The following is an 18,851-nucleotide window of genomic DNA, read 5'->3' on the forward strand; positions in this document are numbered from 1 at the left end:
GTATGCATGCATTGTTGTTAGTCATCATGTGAGAAAGAAAAAACTTTTAGCATTGAATGGGATGTATGTCTACATAAAGAAGTGTGTGTGTGAATGATAATGATCTGCAAGAAGTAGTTGTAAAGTGGACCCAGCGTAAGGTTGGTGTTGCAGAAAAAAGAAACTGATAGAAACGAGCCTATGACCATGCATGATGGATAAAGAGGAGATCCAAAAGAAGTTGGGGGTGGGATATAGGGAAATACGCTTTCGTCAGCGAATGGTTACACAGACCAGCCTCGTGGAACGCAAACATAAACACCATCCTCTTGCAAACATATACCTCCTTGGTGATAGTGATGATGATGATGAGATGTAATGGATCGTCGTCATGGAAACAGTAGTAAAGTGCAGCATGAAGAGGAGGAGTAGGAGGAGGAACAGGCTACTTTGAAATACCCCGAACGCCTGGTCTTGAGTCCATGCACTCTCTTTGTTCAGTAAACAAATAACATCTTTTTGCAGGGCGGGTCTATTATGATGATGGGGGATTGATGTATGTGTGCTTCAAATCTACTGCACCCCAATTCCATTGCTCCCCCGAACTTTAGTGGGGTGTGTAGCTGTTTTTGTTTTTTGGTCCATTCACATCCATCTTTTTTTTTCTTGTCTTCTTTCTTTCCAACACCCACTCTCTCACTCTCTTCCTCTCTCCCTCCCCCCTTTTTTTCTCTTCTCTCTTTCTCTTCTCTCTTGAGTGCGTGTGAGTGTGCTTTGTGACGACACACAACAACAACAACTCCCGATCGACTTGCACATTCTCAACGGTTTGGAAACGTCAAGAGCCGTAAGTGGTCGCATCACTCCCCCCCTTACTCTTCATCGCCGCCACCCACCATCTTACCATCCAAACCCATCAGGCTCATCTCTTTCATTTTCCTTATTCAGCAATGTCAGTCTACAACCATCGACCCATGGTCCCCACGACCCAAAGCCGCCTCATTGAACTTCTCGATGCCGTCAGAGCCGAATTCGATCAACTGGCCCAGGAGGCTATCATGGTCAAAAATCAACGAGACGAATACGAGCTAAAGAGTAAGTCGATCCCTTGCCAGCAAAACACATCCACCCAATGCTCACATGGCATCAACAACACAGTGAACAGCCAAATACAAGAAATGAATCTCTTTCAACAAAACCTTATGGACATGGAACGAATGCAACAAATGTTAAAGAAACAGTAAGCAAAAAGATATCATTATGTAATCATCATCCATGCTCAATGGCTCTTGATTATAGATATGAAGATGAAATTGCACGACTGCGTCAACAATTGGAACAGGTATAATATCTATTGTGATCCATGCATAGCTTTTGTTGATTCTAATACATACATCTTTAGGTGCAACATGGTGGTGCTCCTCCACCTGGAAGTTATGGAGGTAGGTTGAATGGGACAACAATAAGAGGATGTGCATGCGTGTGTGTGTGTGTGTGTGTGTGTCTCATATTGTAGATCTCAAACTGACGCGTTTGATTTGTTTTTTCTCATAGGATATCCCGCAGGTGCACCTCCGCCATCGCAGCCACCAACGGCAGCAGCACCACCTCCACCTCCACCACCTTCCATGATGGAAAACAACCAACATCATTATCCTGGTAGTGCTCATGCTCCTCCTCCTCCACCTATGCCATCCGGTACACCTTATCTCAATGGTGGTGCACCTCATCATCCTGGTAGCACTCCTCCACCTCCTCAAAGTAAGCGGTATTACTCTTATCAATACCCATTGTATACTTATCATCGTGTTTGTTAGGTCAAATGGTGCCTGCAGGCCGAGGCATGCCTTCTAAGCCGCCACCGCCAGGAGCAGGACCTCTTGGTGGTGGATCTGGTGCTCCTGCAGCAGGTCTAGCAGATATGGATCCTGAAGCTGTACCAGCCAACATGAAAGTAGAAGGTCAAGATTGGTTTGCATTGTAAGCATTTGGAATTGGGTTTATATATATGCAACATTAGTTGACTCATGCTGGATGGATTCATATAGACTTAATCCCAAGGTACAACGTCGTTTGAAGGTGGATCTTTTGCATACATTCGATCATGGCAGTGTTGTATGCTGTGTCAAGTTCAGCAGTGATGGTCGTTTGATGGCAGCAGGATGCAACCAAGCTACTTACATTTATGATACATACACGGCAAGCTGCGTTGCGTAAGTGATACAAGGAGAGAAGAGAGGATTATAGATAAGGGTAATACTGATCCGAAAATGTGTGATGATAGTGTATTGCAAGATGAGAATGCTAGCAGAGAAGGTGATCTCTACATTCGATCGGTGAGCTTTAGTCCTGATGGAAAGCATCTTGCCACGGGTGCCGAAGACAAACAAATCAGAGTAAGTAATGATGAGACAAGGATGATGATGAGGAAGACTAAAGTATTTCGTTTTAGATTTGGGATATCCAAAAGAAGCGTATTCGCAGAGTGCTTCAAGGACATGAACAAGACATTTATTCCCTCGAGTTTAGTCGTGATGGCAGCTTTTTAGTTTCCGGCTCGGGTGATCGCACTGCTAGGATATGGGACTGGGAGGAACAACGATGCACACATGTCTTGCCAATTCAAGAGCTTGACCAAAAGGATCCTGGTGTGACGAGTGTTGCCATATCTCCTGATGGAAGACTTGTTGCTGCTGGTAGCTTGGACAAGGTGGTACGCGTATGGGATGCACAAACGGGCAAATTGCTTGAGCGACTTGAAGGACACAAGGATAGTGTGTATTCGGTGGCATTCATGCCCAATGGCAAGACGTTGGTGAGTGGCAGTCTTGACAAGACTTTGCGAATGTGGCAGCTCGGTACACAGGTGTACGGCGGTGAGCGTAAAAACCCATGCGTGCAAGTATTCTCTGGACACAAGGACTTTGTGCTCTCTGTGGCTACAACTCCCGATGGCAACTGGATCGTCTCGGGTTCAAAAGATCGTGGTGTACAATTCTGGGATCCTGTTACAGGCCAAACACAATTCATGTTGCAAGGACACAAAAACTCAGGTACGGGCTTTTTATCATCATCCTTCCATGTATGTATAGTATAGTGACACTCACACACGCATCCATCCATTAGTGATTTCGGTGGCAACAAGCCCTAATGGTAGGCGGCCAATGTTTGCGACTGGCTCGGGCGACAGTCGTGCAAGAATTTGGACATACGAGCCCTTGTAATGTGTTTTTTTCTTTTCCTCTTTTTTCTCCTTCTCTCTCTCTCTCTTTTTCTTCTTCCTTCCTCTCTGTTTACCTTTATTACACCGTTCTTATTAAAGCAAAAAAACGAGAACTCAAATCCATCTATTGTTGAATGTGATTGACTGGTAGCTAATAATTCTGACAGGGACCATGCATCATACCCCTTATAAGCTTAATAGTTGATTCTAGAATAATGTTTTCAACATCTCCGGTATCATGCAAGCAAATAGATGATCATACAAAACGTGTCGTCATTAAAAGCAAGTATATTTGTACATAGGTGAAAGCGGGATTGCAATGTACACGGTATGGATGAGAGGGTTGTATGGGAGTAGAGTGTGTGCTATATATCTTGGGGGGGATGGTGGGGTGGGTGTAATTTAGCCAAGTCTAAGAGGATGAGCCATCGACGTCCTTCATGGGGATGATATCATAGAGTTTGCCTTTGCTCCCTGATGTTGCACGCTGTGCACCTTTTACTAATGCTTGCCTTGCCTTCCCCACAACACGTGTAAAGGGTGCTTGCTGTTCTTGTTCTTGTTGCTCATCGTCTGAAATAGCTGATGATACATCGGATGTTTTCCTCTTTTTCTTGCTGCTGCTGCTGAGATGGACCCAATCCTCCTGTTCAGTCTCAATCATATTCGATGACGATGACGATGATGCTCCTGCTGCTCCTGCTGTTGTTGATGAAGAAGAGGGTGCTTGTTGCTGCTGCTGTTGATTGTTGTCAGAGTCGCGGTTTCGAGTCGCTTTGTTTTTGTTGCCACTGGTTACGAGGATAGGTTCCATTTCGCGTTGCATACAAGCCCATTCACCGCCAAGTGTCATGCCAATAATGCTCACAACTTGTAACACCCACCATGCTCCACAAGTGGGAAAATGACCCGTATGTGACCAAATAAGCACCATATGAATTCCATGCAATGTCGCAACAAAGTCGAGAACAAGCTTGGCTCGTTGAATAAGAAACACGATCACAGGTATGCTAATAGCAGCATTTACTACCCATACAAGTGCCAATGTCCACCCGAATACAGTATCCGTTCGTATTTCATTGTCGTTGAGTATCGCATCGAGGGAGAGCTCATCACCGGTCAATGCCAAAGCGAGGAGGAGGAGAATGCTGATGGTGATATAGTAGACTGACTGTAGTGAAACGATCTACAATGAAGTGTAAGCTATCTATTCACCTTTGATAAAAAGACGACTTGCCTGAGCAATAATTAAGAGTGGATCCCATCCTTTTGCCCGAAAGGAAGATGGAGCCATGGTGAACGATTGCGTGGGTTGCGGGATATTATAAGAGAGAGAGACACCTCTGCTGAATGAATTAAGCGCCAAGTCATTAGCTTTTCCACGTGTTCCCCCTTCTCCAAGTCATCCATACAGTAGTTAATACTATGACACCCCTCACTCTCTCTTTTCGCATTGTACGTTATCATAAGACGAGATGAATGTATATCGTATTACCCTATTCATCACTCTCCCACTCTCTGCTTCCATAATGAAAACATCCTTTTTTGGTCTACGTAACACAAGGAACAATGACACATTTACATTCATTCATCCATTCAAACAATAAAATTGCATAGAGCAAATGATGACTTTATTAATGTATATGCTTTTTACTTTTTTCTATTAGTACATCATTAATGCGAGAGGATGATAAGAAAGGAGGAAATGCAAAGAAAGAGTATTTACAAGGATTCCAACTGACCAGAGGCAGCAAGAATCAAGCCCTTGAACAAAGGATGGGCCTTAAGAGGGCGGGTGAGATATTCAGGGTGATATTGGCAGCCAACAAAGAAAGGATGGTCATCCATCTCAGCGATTTGCATGCGTTCACCGGATTCGTCACGACCAATAAACTTGAAACCAGCAGATTCAATAGTGGAAATATGCTCAGGATTGACTTCATAGCGGTGACGATAACGTTCATCAACCGATGGCTTACCGCCATAAAGCTTACGGACAATAGAAGACTCAGTGTTGGGTTCGAAAATCGTAGGTTTCTTGCCAAGTCTCATCGAAGCACCAAGATGGGTCTTTGAGATCTCGGGCATGTATACAATGACGGGAGTCTTGGTTTCAGGATCCAATTCAGCCGAGTTGGCATCAGCCATGTTGCATACGTTACGAGCAAATTCAATGACAGCAATTTGCATGCCAAGGCAAATACCAAGGTAAGGCTTCTTGTGTTCACGTGCCCACTTGGCAGCAAGGATCATGCCTTCAACACCACGACCACCAAAACCACCAGGGACAAGGATACCATCGACACAGCACAAGTTTTGCCACGACTCATGGTACTTGACAGCGTTGGTTGTAAGAGCTTCAGGTTCCAAATCGGATGCTTCAATCCACTTGATTTCAAGTTTGCGCTTGGATGCCATACAAGCGTGTTCCAGGGCCTTGTAAACAGAAATGTATGAATCATGCAAGTTGGTATATTTGCCAACAATGGCGATCTTAATGGTATCAAGCACATTTTCATGGCTACCAGCCAAGGATGTCCACTTGGTCCACAACTCTTCACCAGCAAGGCGTTGTTCATTGGAGATACGCAAAGCACCAAGGTTCAAGCGACGCGTAAAGAAATCAACGATACCATTCTCACGCATCAACATGGGGACGTGGTATACGGAAGCAACATCATGAACACCAAGGACTTGATCAGGAGCCACGTGACAAAACATGGAGATCTTGCTGCGGATGTTGGCATCAAGAGGTTTGCTTGAGCGACAAGCAATAAGATCAGGGGTCAAACCAGCACCACGAAGATCACGGACACTCATTTGAGTAGGCTTGGTCTTTTGTTCACCCACAGAGCCAACGACAGGGACCAAGGAGACATGGATCAAACAAAAGTTGTCATGGCCGACACGGAATTGGAATTGACGCATGGCTTCAACAAAAGGAGCAGACTCAATATCACCCACAGTGCCACCCAATTCGATAATGCAGACATCAGGGGCTTCACCGGAATCATCAATGGGCATAGCAGCAACACGCTCCACCCAATTTTGAATAGCATCAGTGATATGAGGAACCACTTGAACGGTCTTGCCAAGGTAATCACCACGACGCTCCTTTTCAATCACTTCACTGTAGATCTTGCCAGTAGTGATGTTGTTGATACGGCTAAGCTGCACATCCAGGAACCGTTCATAGTTGCCCAAATCAAGGTCCACTTCACCACCATCGTTCAACACAAACACTTCACCTACATTCATCATAAAAGGAGTTGGTTCCTACTACTATCACGTGGCAACCCAACACACACATACCATGATCAAGGGGACTCATGAGACCAGCATCAATGTTAAGGTAGGGATCGATCTTGATCGCGGTGACACGCAAACCGAGGCTCTTCAAGAGCATACCAGTGCTCGAGGCAATAACACCCTTGCCAATACCGGAAATAACACCACCAGAAACAACAACGTACTTGGTCATAATGTATTGGTTTAATAAGATAATAAAAAAAGGGACCCAGGGAAAATGCCTTGTGCAGAACAAGGAAAGAATCTTTCTTTGGGAGGGACACGCCGCCATTTTATGTGTTGCTGGTGGCTTATAATATGGGTACTACTTTTATGGTACGACTCATTCTCATTTCTCTCTCTCAACACCGCTTGCTGGATTTATTCGAGTATCATGTTGTATTCTATTCTATTACTTCTTCATCTCTTCCTTGGGTGGTCGAGCGCCAAAAATGGTACGTCCCACTCGGACATTGGTGGATCCCGCCTTCAAGGCTTGAAGATAATCCTCAGACATACCCATGCTTAACTCCAATGATTGGTCAGGGAGCACTTGGTTCACTTGCTTTCTACATTCCACCAAACACTGACAACATATTAAAACCCAATGAATCCCCGTCATAGCATCCATTCCTTCCTATAATCTTACTTGGAAATCAGGATTCTCTTCGCTAGGATCACGTCCAAACATGCCAATCGTCATCAAACCAGAAAGGATAAGCTGAGGACAATTCTCAACGATATGTTTGCACACGTTGGGGCAATCAGCAGGAGACACGCCACTCTTGACTAGAACCATCATGTGAGTCTTGAGCCTACTTTCCCATGATCTCTTTTTTTACCATCTTCTCCACTGGTATTGACTTGAACAAAGACACGAAGAGGATCAGGTCGTAATCCAGCGCAAGCCTTATTCAATGTATCGGCCTTCTTTTGACTATCGACGGTCTCGACAACATACAAGTTGGGGATAGCTATAATGAAAAGATGAATAAAGGCATGATGATGGAAAGTAGTAGTAGTAACTGGATCCTAACCTGCCACAGCCTTGCACTTGTTGCTTTGAAGATGACCGATGAAATGCCATTGAATATCACGTGGAAGCTATCCATGGAAGACATTAGCCTTTTTACCTAAGGATAAAAGAGTCTATATATCCCTTACCTCTCCACTCTTCTCGACCAGCTCTTGTACCTATAGGATACACGATGAGCCCTATGTATCCATGGATACCACTTCGAAATACTTGCATAATTTTCACCAAAGTGTCGTTGGCCCGCTTCATATGCATAAAGAAGGTCTTGTGCAGGCTTGTACTTGCTTACAGCTACCAAACGTGCCTATAACAAGAGTCGAACGTGTCGAGCACCACCACGCGTGTGAGTCATGGGGCTTTTGCGACCCTCCATGAGTGTAATCAAGTTGGTGTGTATTTACCTCTTGAGGGCAGTTGACTTGCTTAATGGCCTCGCGCACAGCATTCAAGTTGTCAGTGATTTCGGCTTGACGGCTAGTGCTGGTCATGGTATGTTTCAATCTCGAAAGAATGGGAAAAGAACGTCGAAGGAGCATGAGCTGGCTTTGGATGCAATCCCAACACAACTTGAAAATCACCCACCCACCCCCCACACCACCACACCCACTGCTTCCAAATAGTTGCAGCCAATCAAATTTGCTCTGATCTGCCCTGCTCATTCAAGCTGGATGGAAGCCATGCTGCGTGCCAACATAAAGAATGAGGATCTTGCTACAGCCAACACTAAAGATGAAGCGTTGGATATCATCATGGAAGGGGGTGTCGTTCTTTATTTACCTCGATGTCGTGTATCATGCGAGTGATGATGGATGATCTCCCGTAAGATCAAGCTGATCATTTGAATGAGGTCTATGAACATATGGAAAGTAGGCATTCACCATCAATGTATATATTGAATACCTTGTGGATGTTGTCAATACTTGAAAGGTAAGGAAAGGAAAACTTGTTGCATGTCATTCAGGATGAATGAGAGATTACTTGTGTGTAAGAATGAGGAGCATTAAGCATGATATTGATGTGAATAGGTTTCAATTGATAATCCCAGGTACTAAGATACATATCTTTAAGCAGAAGGAGCAGTAATGGGATGATGTAAATATTGAAATGGGAGGTGGCGAAGAGACGCGAGTGGATGTTGCTGGGTTACTTCATGCAGCTGAATGGGGGTAGCTCGCGTTGTTTAAAGAGAATCATGCAACAGCGCTCTTTCTTTCCGAACTCTTTTACTTTTGACTCCAATGACCCAACCCGTCGTCGCCAAATCGAGTTCTTTATCACTCATAACAACAACTCTGCTTACTGAATGCATCGAAGGATAAATGACAACTTGACATTGGAGGAACCCATTAGCAGCAAACACCAACGCCTTTATTCACGTCAATTGACACATCGATGGGGAGCAATGCAGTGGGTTGATTTCAACTAAATCAATAAGGAGAACTATGGTGTCCAGGTTGATCGTTATACAGCTACCAACGCCTTGTGAATGGAATCGACAACCAGCAATCATCATGGCAGTGGGGACCTGCGCTTTCGTGTATACAAGCAGAGGATGAGGAACAATTCATCAGACGTAAACTAGCAGGAGTAACGATGGCCCATCATCATCATATACAACGGCGTCAATGGGAGGAGGTTGATCAAAGGTAGTAACGGCGTGTGTATATCCAGTAACTCTTTATTCACATCCATCAGCTTTCTTTGCTTCATGCATTTTCATTATTACAGCACTACACAAGGCGTCTTGGCATCATCCAACAATGACACAACTACACACTCTACAGCAAAGAATACACCGCCAGCGACATGATTTACCTTTGTATTGCATCGAAAGGGTATCCCTTGGTCAACAAAACAGCTCGCGCAAGCTTCTCTTCCTGTCATGTTCAAGCTGAATGTCATAGCAATCGTATGTTTATTCTTTCTATCAAGGTATATGAGATGCAATGGGAATCAGCAACATGCATGCTTGCAAAGGGTTCGATTGACCTCACCTGAACACGCTTTCAATAGGTGAACTAGGTGGATGAACAACATCTTCGGCTTGAAAGGTATTTCCAATCAGGTGGTGGATATGGTGTTTGAGTGATGCTAACATCCCTTTGAAGCCGTCTATCAAATTCAAGCGGCCATGACGATGTCGAATGTGCCTTGTCAGATACGCAGGATCGCTGTTTGTCGTCGTTATGCGGCTCTACGCTTGGTGCATCATCAGGTACATTCAAAGGCCAATGTTGCAGCAGAACATGTTCCATTGACGTGTTAGCTTGTATAGAGGGCAAGTTTGGTTCCAAGACGTTGGGTCGTTTGGCGTTTTGTTTCGGCTCAACTATACTACACCATGGCTTTGATTTCCAGTACCCAACAGCAAAGGCCTTTACCTATACGGAAAAGGCAAGTGCAATAGCAAATGAAAAAAAGGTTCATTGTGCATGTGTGCTAATAATGAATTCAATAGATCCGCGATCGGACAACGCAACTTTGGACATCATGACCGCATCCCTTTAGTGTTGACTCCCAACCTGCACCTACCACCAATGGCCATTGACTTGGGAAAATGGAGGATCATTTCCTTTTGGAGAGGATGGATGAGAACAACTATGAGCCTGAGCACTGAGTAAGTGATGTCCTTCGTACCATGGATTGTTGGTGATTTGGGCATGTGCTTCTGCATGGTTGTTTTTTATTTATAGGGACGACAATGACCATATTCACGACAATCTTTATGATGGTATCCATGCTACATTATGTAGCAACGGCAATGACACGAACAAGCACGTTGGCTTTACCTTTCTCTTGGTATGATGCCCCTGGTTGATGAATTCCTCATATCACATCTGAAAGTAAGCATGCAAGATCCCGTTCTCTTTGTGCTTTGGATGGTTCCCATGACGACGGATAGAAGCAGTGTTTATTATCCACTTAGCTAGCTTGTTGCTTTTTTCTTGTTGCTTGTCGATTATAGCTTAGATGATCTAATAACAAAAGTGGTTCGGTTATCGGTCTTGTAAGACATACGTCCCCTTCTGATACAATAAAGAATAGGTTGACCGAGAAAAATGAGTTCATGGCAGTGCGATAATCCTGGAGGTTCAATCGATACGATGGTGCATCTAAGACAAACCTTATCCCTTGGCTACATCCGTGGCCTTTCAATCTCAGGAAGCCCAAAGAAAAAAGGACGCCTTGCATTATCATATAGACGCTCAACAAATCCATCTCAGCTTTATGATAGCATTTTACACCAACAACTTCGACGAAAGCCGTTCTCTCCATCATGGACTGCATTTGTGCACTATATGAGTTTGGTTGTCAAGGAGACAACACGTAGACCTATTCGGCTTTGTTTTGCACAAGGAAAGTTGCGAAGATACGCACGGTGATCCTACCTTATTTAGGCATGTGTTCTAAGTTGTTGTTTATTCGTCTCTTATCAAGGAGCTAGTACTAGGGGCCAAGATGCTGTCAAATTTTCCCATTCCCATGGAATGTCGCGATAAGCCGTCCTAATGCAGATCCCCATATGCTTTGGCCTAGTCACATGAAGGGATTCGATTTCACCCAAAGTCATGCGATGCGTGTCAAGATAAAATAGTATTTCAAGCAAAGCTCGTTAATGTACGTTCCCCCTTCTTTTTATTATCTTACAACGATCATTAGCTAATCAATACGATGTAGCCGGCTTTATGCTACATTATCCCTGTACCATCGTTTTCTTTTTCATAGCGAAAAGGCAGTGGCCTTCACGGCGTGGTCAAGGCCACTATACAACCATTTAACGTTTCAAATCCAAAAATGGCATACGCCGCATGAAAGTGATCGTGGTGACACCGCTTGGTGACACCATGAAAGTAAAGAAAGGTACCAGCTGCAATTGGATGCCCTCTAGACCAGGATAAAGGATGAAACAGCGAAATGAAGGGAAGTGTAACAAAAACAGTTACGCCCAAAAGATCACAAGTAGTACTTTTGACGGGAAGAAGCCGAGATCGTGCGATCAAAAAATCAATTATAAAAGAAGGCTACGGCAAGCAGCATGCATTTTCTCTAGTCATCATGAAGTTCATCTCTCTCCTCTCTATTGTCTTGGTCTCTGTTCTCTCTGCTGCTTATGCGGAGAAGGAACCAGCCGTCCTCCAATTCTTGCCAGCTCCTCGTATATTCCCGCCAGAGTATAGAATTCGTGCCGACTTCCTCAACAGTCGCACTAGCCACGAGTTTATCTTGAGGACCAAGGAACCAAATTGGCTTGCCTCTTACCCCGAAAGATCACGTGGCGTTGTTGATTACAGCGAGCTTCCAAAGGGTCGATACAATGCGATTATCAATGACAATGATGCGAAAGGTGGTGACAAGGTTCTCAGGATTGATCTTACCAGACCCGGAGCAGAGTTCCACTATGAAGGAACAAGCGTAACCGATGAACCTGTCGATGACCTACCAGCTGATGGATATGCCCGCGAGATCGAGGATGACGACTTCCGTTACTACAGATCCTCTCGTTTCTATCGTAACCAAGACCGCCACTGTTACTAGGAGTTGCAAAAGGCGATTGTTTTCGTTATGCGCAAAGTGGTCATCTCTTGTTGTGTCTCAGCAAAACGTGTAATAAACTCTTGGCTGCTGTAGCTAATCGGCTTCAGCACTTGTAATTCTTATCCGGTATTGGTCATGGCTACGCCTTCATACTTTAATCGTTCACTTTTGAAACACCACAACTATATCCTCTTCCTTGAAAAATGAAATACCTAGCATACACTAGTACCATTGTATCTTATACACGTTCCCTGATCATCCTATAATATTATTATCAAGCACACCACGAGTTTTTATGTAGCATGTCCATGTGTGTAATATCTTTGCCTTTTTTCATTGAGCTAACGGTCAATCCATGCCATGCAACTGTAAAACAACCAATGTTGGTTTTACAAGGAAAACTTTATTATCGTGGCTTAACCACACAAGTAGTCATGTAGTCTTTGAAAGAGCATGCATTTCGGTTATAGAGCATGCATTTCGGTTATAATGGAATGTGGCGGCCTTTTAATAATCATCATTGATGGCTCGGACGTATGCATCAGCTTGCAGACCTTCGACAGCCTCATCGGTTACGCTTGTTCCTTCATAGTGGAACACTGATTCGGGTCTGGTAAGTTCGATCCTGAAAGTCTTGTCACCACCCTTCGCATCATTGTCGTTGATAATCGCACTATATTGACCCTGCGGAAGCTTATCGTATTCAACCACGCCGCGTGTTTTCTCGGGATAAGAGGCAAGCCAATTTGGTTCCTTGGTTCTCAAAATAATCTCATGGCTAGTGCGACTCACGAGCAAGTTGGCATGAATTCTATACTCTGGCGGGAATATGCGAGGTGCTGGGAAGAATTGGAGAACGGCTGGTTCCTTTTCCGCGTTAATAGCAGAGAGAACAAAGACCGAGACAATAGAGAGGAGAGATATGAACTTCATAGCGATTGGAGAAAATCCATGCAGCCTGTCGCCGCCTTCTTTTATAGTTAATTGTGATCTGCGGACGTAAAGTGAGGTTAAATTTGCCCTCCTTTCTTTGATGGTTATTTTTTTTACATGATGCCTATGTGTGAGTAGATCTTGTCCATAGGAACATCCAGCCGGTTTCGGCAACCTTTCTTCAGTGCCAACAAGTTGTTTTCATGCAGCGTGAGCTATATTTGGAATTAATGTTAAATGCTTGTACGATTCTTTGGCAATCATCGCGGTTGAACGTTATCTCAAAAGGACTCATCTTCTCTTTTATTCATGGCTTTTATTCTGAAGACGACGCTTCAATGTTTAAGACGATGCTTCAATTTTTATAAATCTTTTTCTAATGCCTGATGTGTGTATGTACCTATGACTCAACATGTATTCTTGTACCTCTTGTACTCCACCTCCTCGTATGCAGCCGTATGCAATTGTGTGTGAATATGACAGCGTCACAACATCTGTACCCCTTAAACTACACGACACATCTTGGCTACTTGAACGATAGACATCACTTGCACCATTGGCGGATGTCGAGAATGATGATAACATCTCACCCTTGTTACCCCTGAAGCATCATAAAATATCAGCTGCCCTGGCAGTGGACTATCATGTTGTGGCCCTTCGCGTTAATTGGACGAGAGTAGATGACAAGATGCAGATACTCCTCGTCAATGATGGATGCAGTGAACAATGTTTATCGTATACAAATGGTGTTGGTATGTGAAGGGCAAACAATGAGGTGCTTTGTATAAAGTACGAAACCTTGTGGGCGCTGTCAATATTTGAAGGGTAGTGAAAGGAAAGGAAAACTTGTTGCATGTCATTCAGGATGAATGCGAGATTACTTGTGTGTAAGAATGAGGAGCATTAAGCCTGATATTGATGTCAATAGATTCCAATTGATAGCCCCAGGTACTAAGATACATATCTTTAAGCAGAAGGAGCAGTAATGGGATGATGTAAATATTGAAATGGGAGGTGGCGAAGAGACGCGAGTGGATGTTGCTGGGTTACTTCATGCAGCTGAATTGGGGTAGCTCGCGTTGTTTAAAGAGAATCATGCAACAGCGCTCTATCTTTCCCACCTCTTTTACTTTTGACTCCAATGACCCAACCCATCGTAACCAAGCCAAGTCCTTTATCACTCACAACAACAACTCTGCTTACTGAATGCATCGAAAGATAAACGACAACACGACATTGGAGGAACCCATTAGCAGCAAACACCAATGCCTTTATTCACGTCAATTGGTACATCGAAGGGGAGCAATGCAGTGGTTGATTTCGACTTTATCGAAAGGAGAACTATAGCGTGCAGTTTGATCTGTACACAGCTACCAACGCCCTGTGGATGTAAGCGACAACGAGCAATCATCATGTCAGTGGAAGCTTGTGCTTTGGTATATGCAAGCAGAGGATGAGGAACGATTCATCAGACGTAAACTAGCAAGAGGAACGACCGCCCATCATCATCATATACAACGGCATCAATGGGAGGAGGTTGATCAAAGGTAGTAACGACGCGTGTATATCCAGTAGCACTTTATTCACATCCACCAACTTTCTTTGTTTCATGCAATTCACCATTACGGCACTACACAAGGCGTCTTGGCATCGTTCGACAATGACATAACTACACACTTTACAGCAAAGAACACGCTGCCAGCAACATGATTCAGCGTTGTATTGCACCGAAAGAGTGTCCCTTGGTCAACAAAACAGCTCGCGCAAGCTTCTCTTCCTGTTATGATCAAGCTGAAGGTGATACCAATCGTATGTTTATTCTTTCTATCAAGGTATGTGAAATGCAACGGGAATCAGCAACATGCATGCTTTGCAAAGAGATCGATTGACCTCACCTGAACACACTTTCGATAGGATGAATCATATGGATGAACAACAGCTTCGGCTTGAAAGGTAGTTCCAATCAGGTGGTGGATATGGCGTTTGAATGATACCAACACTCCTTTGAAGCCATCTATTACGTGATAAAGCAAATCCAGGCGGTCATGGTGGTGTCGGATGAGCCTTGTCAACTTGTTTGTCGCTGTTATTAGCCGCTCTACGCTTGGTGCAGCAGGTACATTCAAAGGCCAATGTTGCAGAACATGTTCCATTGATTTTATATTTAGCTTAGGTATGGACAGCAAGATTCGATCGCAAAGCCGTTGGCTCATTTGACTTTTCGTTTCGATTTGATATCCCTACTCCATGGCTTTGATTCCAGTAACCAACGACAAAGGTCTTTATCCATATGAAAAAGGCAAGTGCAATAACAAGTGGAAAACGGGTCATTGTGCATGCGTGCTAATATCGAATTGAATAGATCCTTTATCAGACAACGCAACTTTGGACATCATTATCTTTTTGGCGTCGACCCAACTTCTACCTACTAGTTGCCATTGACTTGGAAAGATGGAGGATCATTTCCCTTTGCAGAGGATGGATGAGAACAACTATGAGCCTGAGCACTGAGTAAGTGATGTCCTTCGTACCATGGATTGTTGGTGATTTGGGCATGTGATTCTGCATGGTTGTTTTTTATCTATAGGGACGACAATGACCATATTCACGACAATCTTTATGATGGTATCCATGGCTACATTATGTAGCAACGGCAATGACACGGACAAGCACGTTAGCTTTACCTTTCTCTTGGTATGATGCTCCTGGTTGATGAATTCCTCTTATTGCGTTGACATCTAGAAGGAAGCATGCAAGATCCCTCTCTCTTTGTGTTTTGGATGGTTCCCATGACCACGGCTGGAAGCAGTGTTTATTTTCCACTTAGCTAACTTGTTGCTTGTCGATTATAGCTTAGATGATCTAATAAAAAAAGTGGTTCCGTTATCGGTCTTGTAAGAATTATATCCCTCATCTGATACAAATAAAGATAGGTTGACCGAGAAATAATGAGTTGATGGCAAATGCGATAATCCGATGGAGATTCAATCGATAAGATGATGCTTCTAAAACAAACCTTATCTAAATCCCTGGCCTTTCAATCTTAGGCAACACGTCCGGAAGAAAAAGAAACGCCTTGCATTATCATAGAGACGCTCATCCAAACCCAATCTCTGTACTATGATAACTTTTTTCATCAGCATCTTCAAAGACACCCGTTATCTCCATCATGGTCTGCATTTGTTCACTATATGAGTTTGGTTGCCAAGGAGACAAAACGTAGACCTATTCGGCTTTGTTTTGCACAAGGAAAGTTACAAAGATACATAAGCACGGTGACCCACCTTATTTAGGCATGTGTGCCAAGTTGTTGTTTATGCGTCTTTTATCAAGAAGCTAGGTGCCAACACGCTGTCAAATTTTCCCATTTCCCACGGAATGTCGCGATCAGCCCTCCTAATGAAGATTCTCATCAGCTTTGGCCTAGTCACCTGAAGGGATTCGCTTTCACCGAAATCATGCGACGCGTGTTAAGATAAGATAGTATTTCAAGCAAAGCTCTTTAATACACGGTCCCCTTCATCTTATTATCTCACAACAATCACTGGCTAATTAATACGATGTAGCCAGCTTTATGCTGCATTATCCCTCTACCATAGTTTTCTTTTTCATAGCAAAAAGGCAGTGGCCTTCACGGCGTGGTCAAGGCCACTATACAGCCATTTAACGTTTCAAATCCAAAAACGGCATACGCCGCATGAAAGTGATCGTGGTGACACCACTTGGTGACACCATGAAGTAAAGAAGGGTGCCAGCTGCAAGTGAATGCTCTCTAGACCAGGATAAAGGATGAAACAGCGAAATGAAGGGAAGTGTAACAAAAAACAGTTACGCCCAAAAGATCACAACTTGCACTTTTGAGGGGAAGAACCCGAGCTCGTGCAATCAAACAACCAACGACGCTATAAAAGATGGCGACGACAAGCATCATGGATTTTCTCTAGTCATCATGAAGTTCATCTCTCTCCTCTCTATTGTTTTGGTCTTTGCGCTCTCTGCTGCTTATGCGGAGAAGGAACCAGCCATTCTTCAATTCTTCCCAGCTCCTCGCGTATTCCCGCCAGAGTATAGAATTCATGCCAACTTTCTCTTGAGCCGCACTAGCCACGAGATTATCTTGAGAACCAAGGAACCAAACTGGCTTGCCTCTTATCCCCAGAAAACACGCGGCGTGGTTGAATACGACGAGCTTCCAAAGGGTCAATATCGTGCGATTATCAACGACAATGATGCGAAAACCGGTGACAAGACTTTCAGGATCGATCTTGTTAGACCCGGAGCAGAGTTCCACTATGAAGGAACAAGCGTAGCCGATGAAGACATCGAGGATCTCCCAGCTGATGGATATGTCCACGAGCTCGAGGATGATGAGTTCCGTTACAGGTCCTCTCGCTTCTATCGTAACCAAGATAGATACCCTTGCAATGAGTAAATGGCGATTGTTTTCGTTATGCGCAAAGTGATCATCTACACATACATAGCCATTGATTGTTGTGTCTCAGCGAAAGGTGTAATAAATTCTTGGCTGTTGTAGCTAACCGGCTTCAGCACTTGTAACTCATTTCAAGTATTGGCCTTATACGTTTCTTGATCAGCCTATGATATTATTACCAAGGACATGAGTTATTCGCATGTTCATGATGCGTGTACATAACATCTTTGCCTTTTTTTCTTTTGAGCTAACAACCATTCCGTGCAATGCAACTGTAAAACGACCGATGTTTGTTAATTACAAAGAGAAATTTATTATCGTGGTTTACAACACAAGTCGCAACGTAAGTAGCAACACAAGTAGTCATGTACTCTTTGAAAAAGCATGCATTTCGATTGAATGGATTGGGCGTTTAATAATCACCCGCGCTCATGGCTCGGACGTGTGCATCAGCTTGCAGACCTTCGACAGCTTCATCGGCTACGCTTGTTCCTTCATAGTGGAACTCTGCTCCGGGTCTGGTAAGATCGATCCTGAAAGTCTTGTCACCACCCTTCGCATCATTGTCGTTGATAATCGCGCTATATTGACCACTTGGAAGCTGGTCGTATTCAACCTCGCCGCTTGATCTCTCGGGGAAAGAGGCAAGCCAATTTCGTTCCTTGGTTATCAAGGTAATCTCGTGGCTAGTGCGGCTCTTGCTAAAGTCGGCACGAATTCTATACAGTGGCGGGAATATGCGAGGAGCTGGCAAGAATTCGAGAGTGGCTACTTCCTTTTCTGCATTAGCAGCAGAGAGAACAAAGACCAAAACAGCAGAGAGGAGCGAAATGAACTTCATGGTGACTGGAGAAAACCCATGCAGCCTGTTGCCGCCTTCTTTTATAATTGATTGAGATCTGCGGGCGTAAAGTGAGGCTAAATTTTCCTCCTTTGATCGTTTTTCTTTACATGCCTTGTCCAAAAGAGCATCCAGTCGGGCTCGGCAACCTATACTTTCAGAGTTAGCAAAGTTTTCATGCAGCAGGAGCTATATTTGGAATAAACGTTAAATGCTTGTCCGATTCTTTGGCAATGATCACGGTTGAACATTATCTCAAGAGGGCTCATCATTCCCTTTTGGCTTTGGCTTTTAGCCTGAAGACGACGCTTCAATGTTTAAGACAATGCCCCAATGTTTATAAATCTTTTTCTAATGCCAGGTGTGTGTATGTGTGTATGACGACTCAACATCATGTATTCTTATGTACCCCTTACTTGCACTCCTCGTATGCAGTTGTATGTGAATATGGGTGCCACAACAGTTGGTACTCCTTAAACTACGATACATGTTGGCTCCTTGAACGATCAACATCACTTGCACCTTTGGCGGATGTTGAGTATGATGATAATGGCGGTGAATAACATAGCACTTTTGTTTCTCT

General features: G+C 43.9%; 8 protein-coding genes across 8 annotated transcripts; 3 read left to right on the plus strand and 5 right to left on the minus strand.

The window, feature by feature from the left end:
* Nucleotides 1–929: 929 nt before the first annotated feature.
* Nucleotides 930–3,203, plus strand: O0I10_004513 (uncharacterized protein; the record flags this gene model as incomplete). The annotated part of the gene is made up of 10 exons (XM_058484572.1): nucleotides 930–1,074; nucleotides 1,138–1,219; nucleotides 1,279–1,321; nucleotides 1,382–1,421; nucleotides 1,534–1,740; nucleotides 1,797–1,959; nucleotides 2,028–2,192; nucleotides 2,264–2,375; nucleotides 2,432–3,032; nucleotides 3,106–3,203. The coding sequence occupies 10 exons, from the start codon at nucleotides 930–932 to the stop codon at nucleotides 3,201–3,203; spliced, it is 1,656 nt and encodes a 551-aa protein (XP_058344833.1).
* Nucleotides 3,204–3,614: 411 nt separating this feature from the next.
* On the minus strand, nucleotides 3,615–4,496 carry O0I10_004514 (uncharacterized protein; the record flags this gene model as incomplete). The annotated part of the gene is made up of 2 exons (XM_058484573.1): nucleotides 3,615–4,388; nucleotides 4,440–4,496. The coding sequence occupies 2 exons, from the start codon at nucleotides 4,494–4,496 to the stop codon at nucleotides 3,615–3,617; spliced, it is 831 nt and encodes a 276-aa protein (XP_058344834.1).
* Nucleotides 4,497–4,924: 428 nt separating this feature from the next.
* Nucleotides 4,925–6,683, minus strand: O0I10_004515 (CTP synthase; the record flags this gene model as incomplete). Its single annotated transcript, XM_058484574.1, has 2 exons — nucleotides 4,925–6,450; nucleotides 6,515–6,683. The coding sequence occupies 2 exons, from the start codon at nucleotides 6,681–6,683 to the stop codon at nucleotides 4,925–4,927; spliced, it is 1,695 nt and encodes a 564-aa protein (XP_058344835.1).
* Nucleotides 6,684–6,902: 219 nt separating this feature from the next.
* Nucleotides 6,903–8,062, minus strand: O0I10_004516 (YggS family pyridoxal phosphate enzyme; the record flags this gene model as incomplete). The annotated part of the gene is made up of 7 exons (XM_058484575.1): nucleotides 6,903–7,076; nucleotides 7,140–7,279; nucleotides 7,333–7,464; nucleotides 7,528–7,594; nucleotides 7,655–7,684; nucleotides 7,741–7,830; nucleotides 7,928–8,062. The coding sequence occupies 7 exons, from the start codon at nucleotides 8,060–8,062 to the stop codon at nucleotides 6,903–6,905; spliced, it is 768 nt and encodes a 255-aa protein (XP_058344836.1).
* Nucleotides 8,063–11,582: 3,520 nt separating this feature from the next.
* On the plus strand, nucleotides 11,583–12,062 carry O0I10_004517 (uncharacterized protein; the record flags this gene model as incomplete). Its single annotated transcript, XM_058484576.1, has 1 exon — nucleotides 11,583–12,062. The coding sequence occupies one exon, from the start codon at nucleotides 11,583–11,585 to the stop codon at nucleotides 12,060–12,062; it is 480 nt and encodes a 159-aa protein (XP_058344837.1).
* Nucleotides 12,063–12,569: 507 nt separating this feature from the next.
* On the minus strand, nucleotides 12,570–12,995 carry O0I10_004518 (uncharacterized protein; the record flags this gene model as incomplete). The annotated part of the gene is made up of 1 exon (XM_058484577.1): nucleotides 12,570–12,995. One exon carries the CDS (start codon nucleotides 12,993–12,995, stop codon nucleotides 12,570–12,572), a length of 426 nt encoding a protein of 141 aa, XP_058344838.1.
* Nucleotides 12,996–16,944: 3,949 nt separating this feature from the next.
* Nucleotides 16,945–17,427, plus strand: O0I10_004519 (uncharacterized protein; the record flags this gene model as incomplete). Its single annotated transcript, XM_058484578.1, has 1 exon — nucleotides 16,945–17,427. One exon carries the CDS (start codon nucleotides 16,945–16,947, stop codon nucleotides 17,425–17,427), a length of 483 nt encoding a protein of 160 aa, XP_058344839.1.
* A 412-nt stretch (nucleotides 17,428–17,839) lies between these two features.
* O0I10_004520 (uncharacterized protein) lies at nucleotides 17,840–18,268 on the minus strand (the record flags this gene model as incomplete). Its single annotated transcript, XM_058484579.1, has 1 exon — nucleotides 17,840–18,268. One exon carries the CDS (start codon nucleotides 18,266–18,268, stop codon nucleotides 17,840–17,842), a length of 429 nt encoding a protein of 142 aa, XP_058344840.1.
* Between the last annotated feature and the right edge of the window lie 583 nt (nucleotides 18,269–18,851).

Source organism: Lichtheimia ornata (genome assembly GCF_029851405.1).
Source record: "Lichtheimia ornata isolate CBS 291.66 chromosome Unknown scaffold00016, whole genome shotgun sequence".
Classification (NCBI taxonomy): domain Eukaryota; kingdom Fungi; phylum Mucoromycota; class Mucoromycetes; order Mucorales; family Lichtheimiaceae; genus Lichtheimia; species Lichtheimia ornata.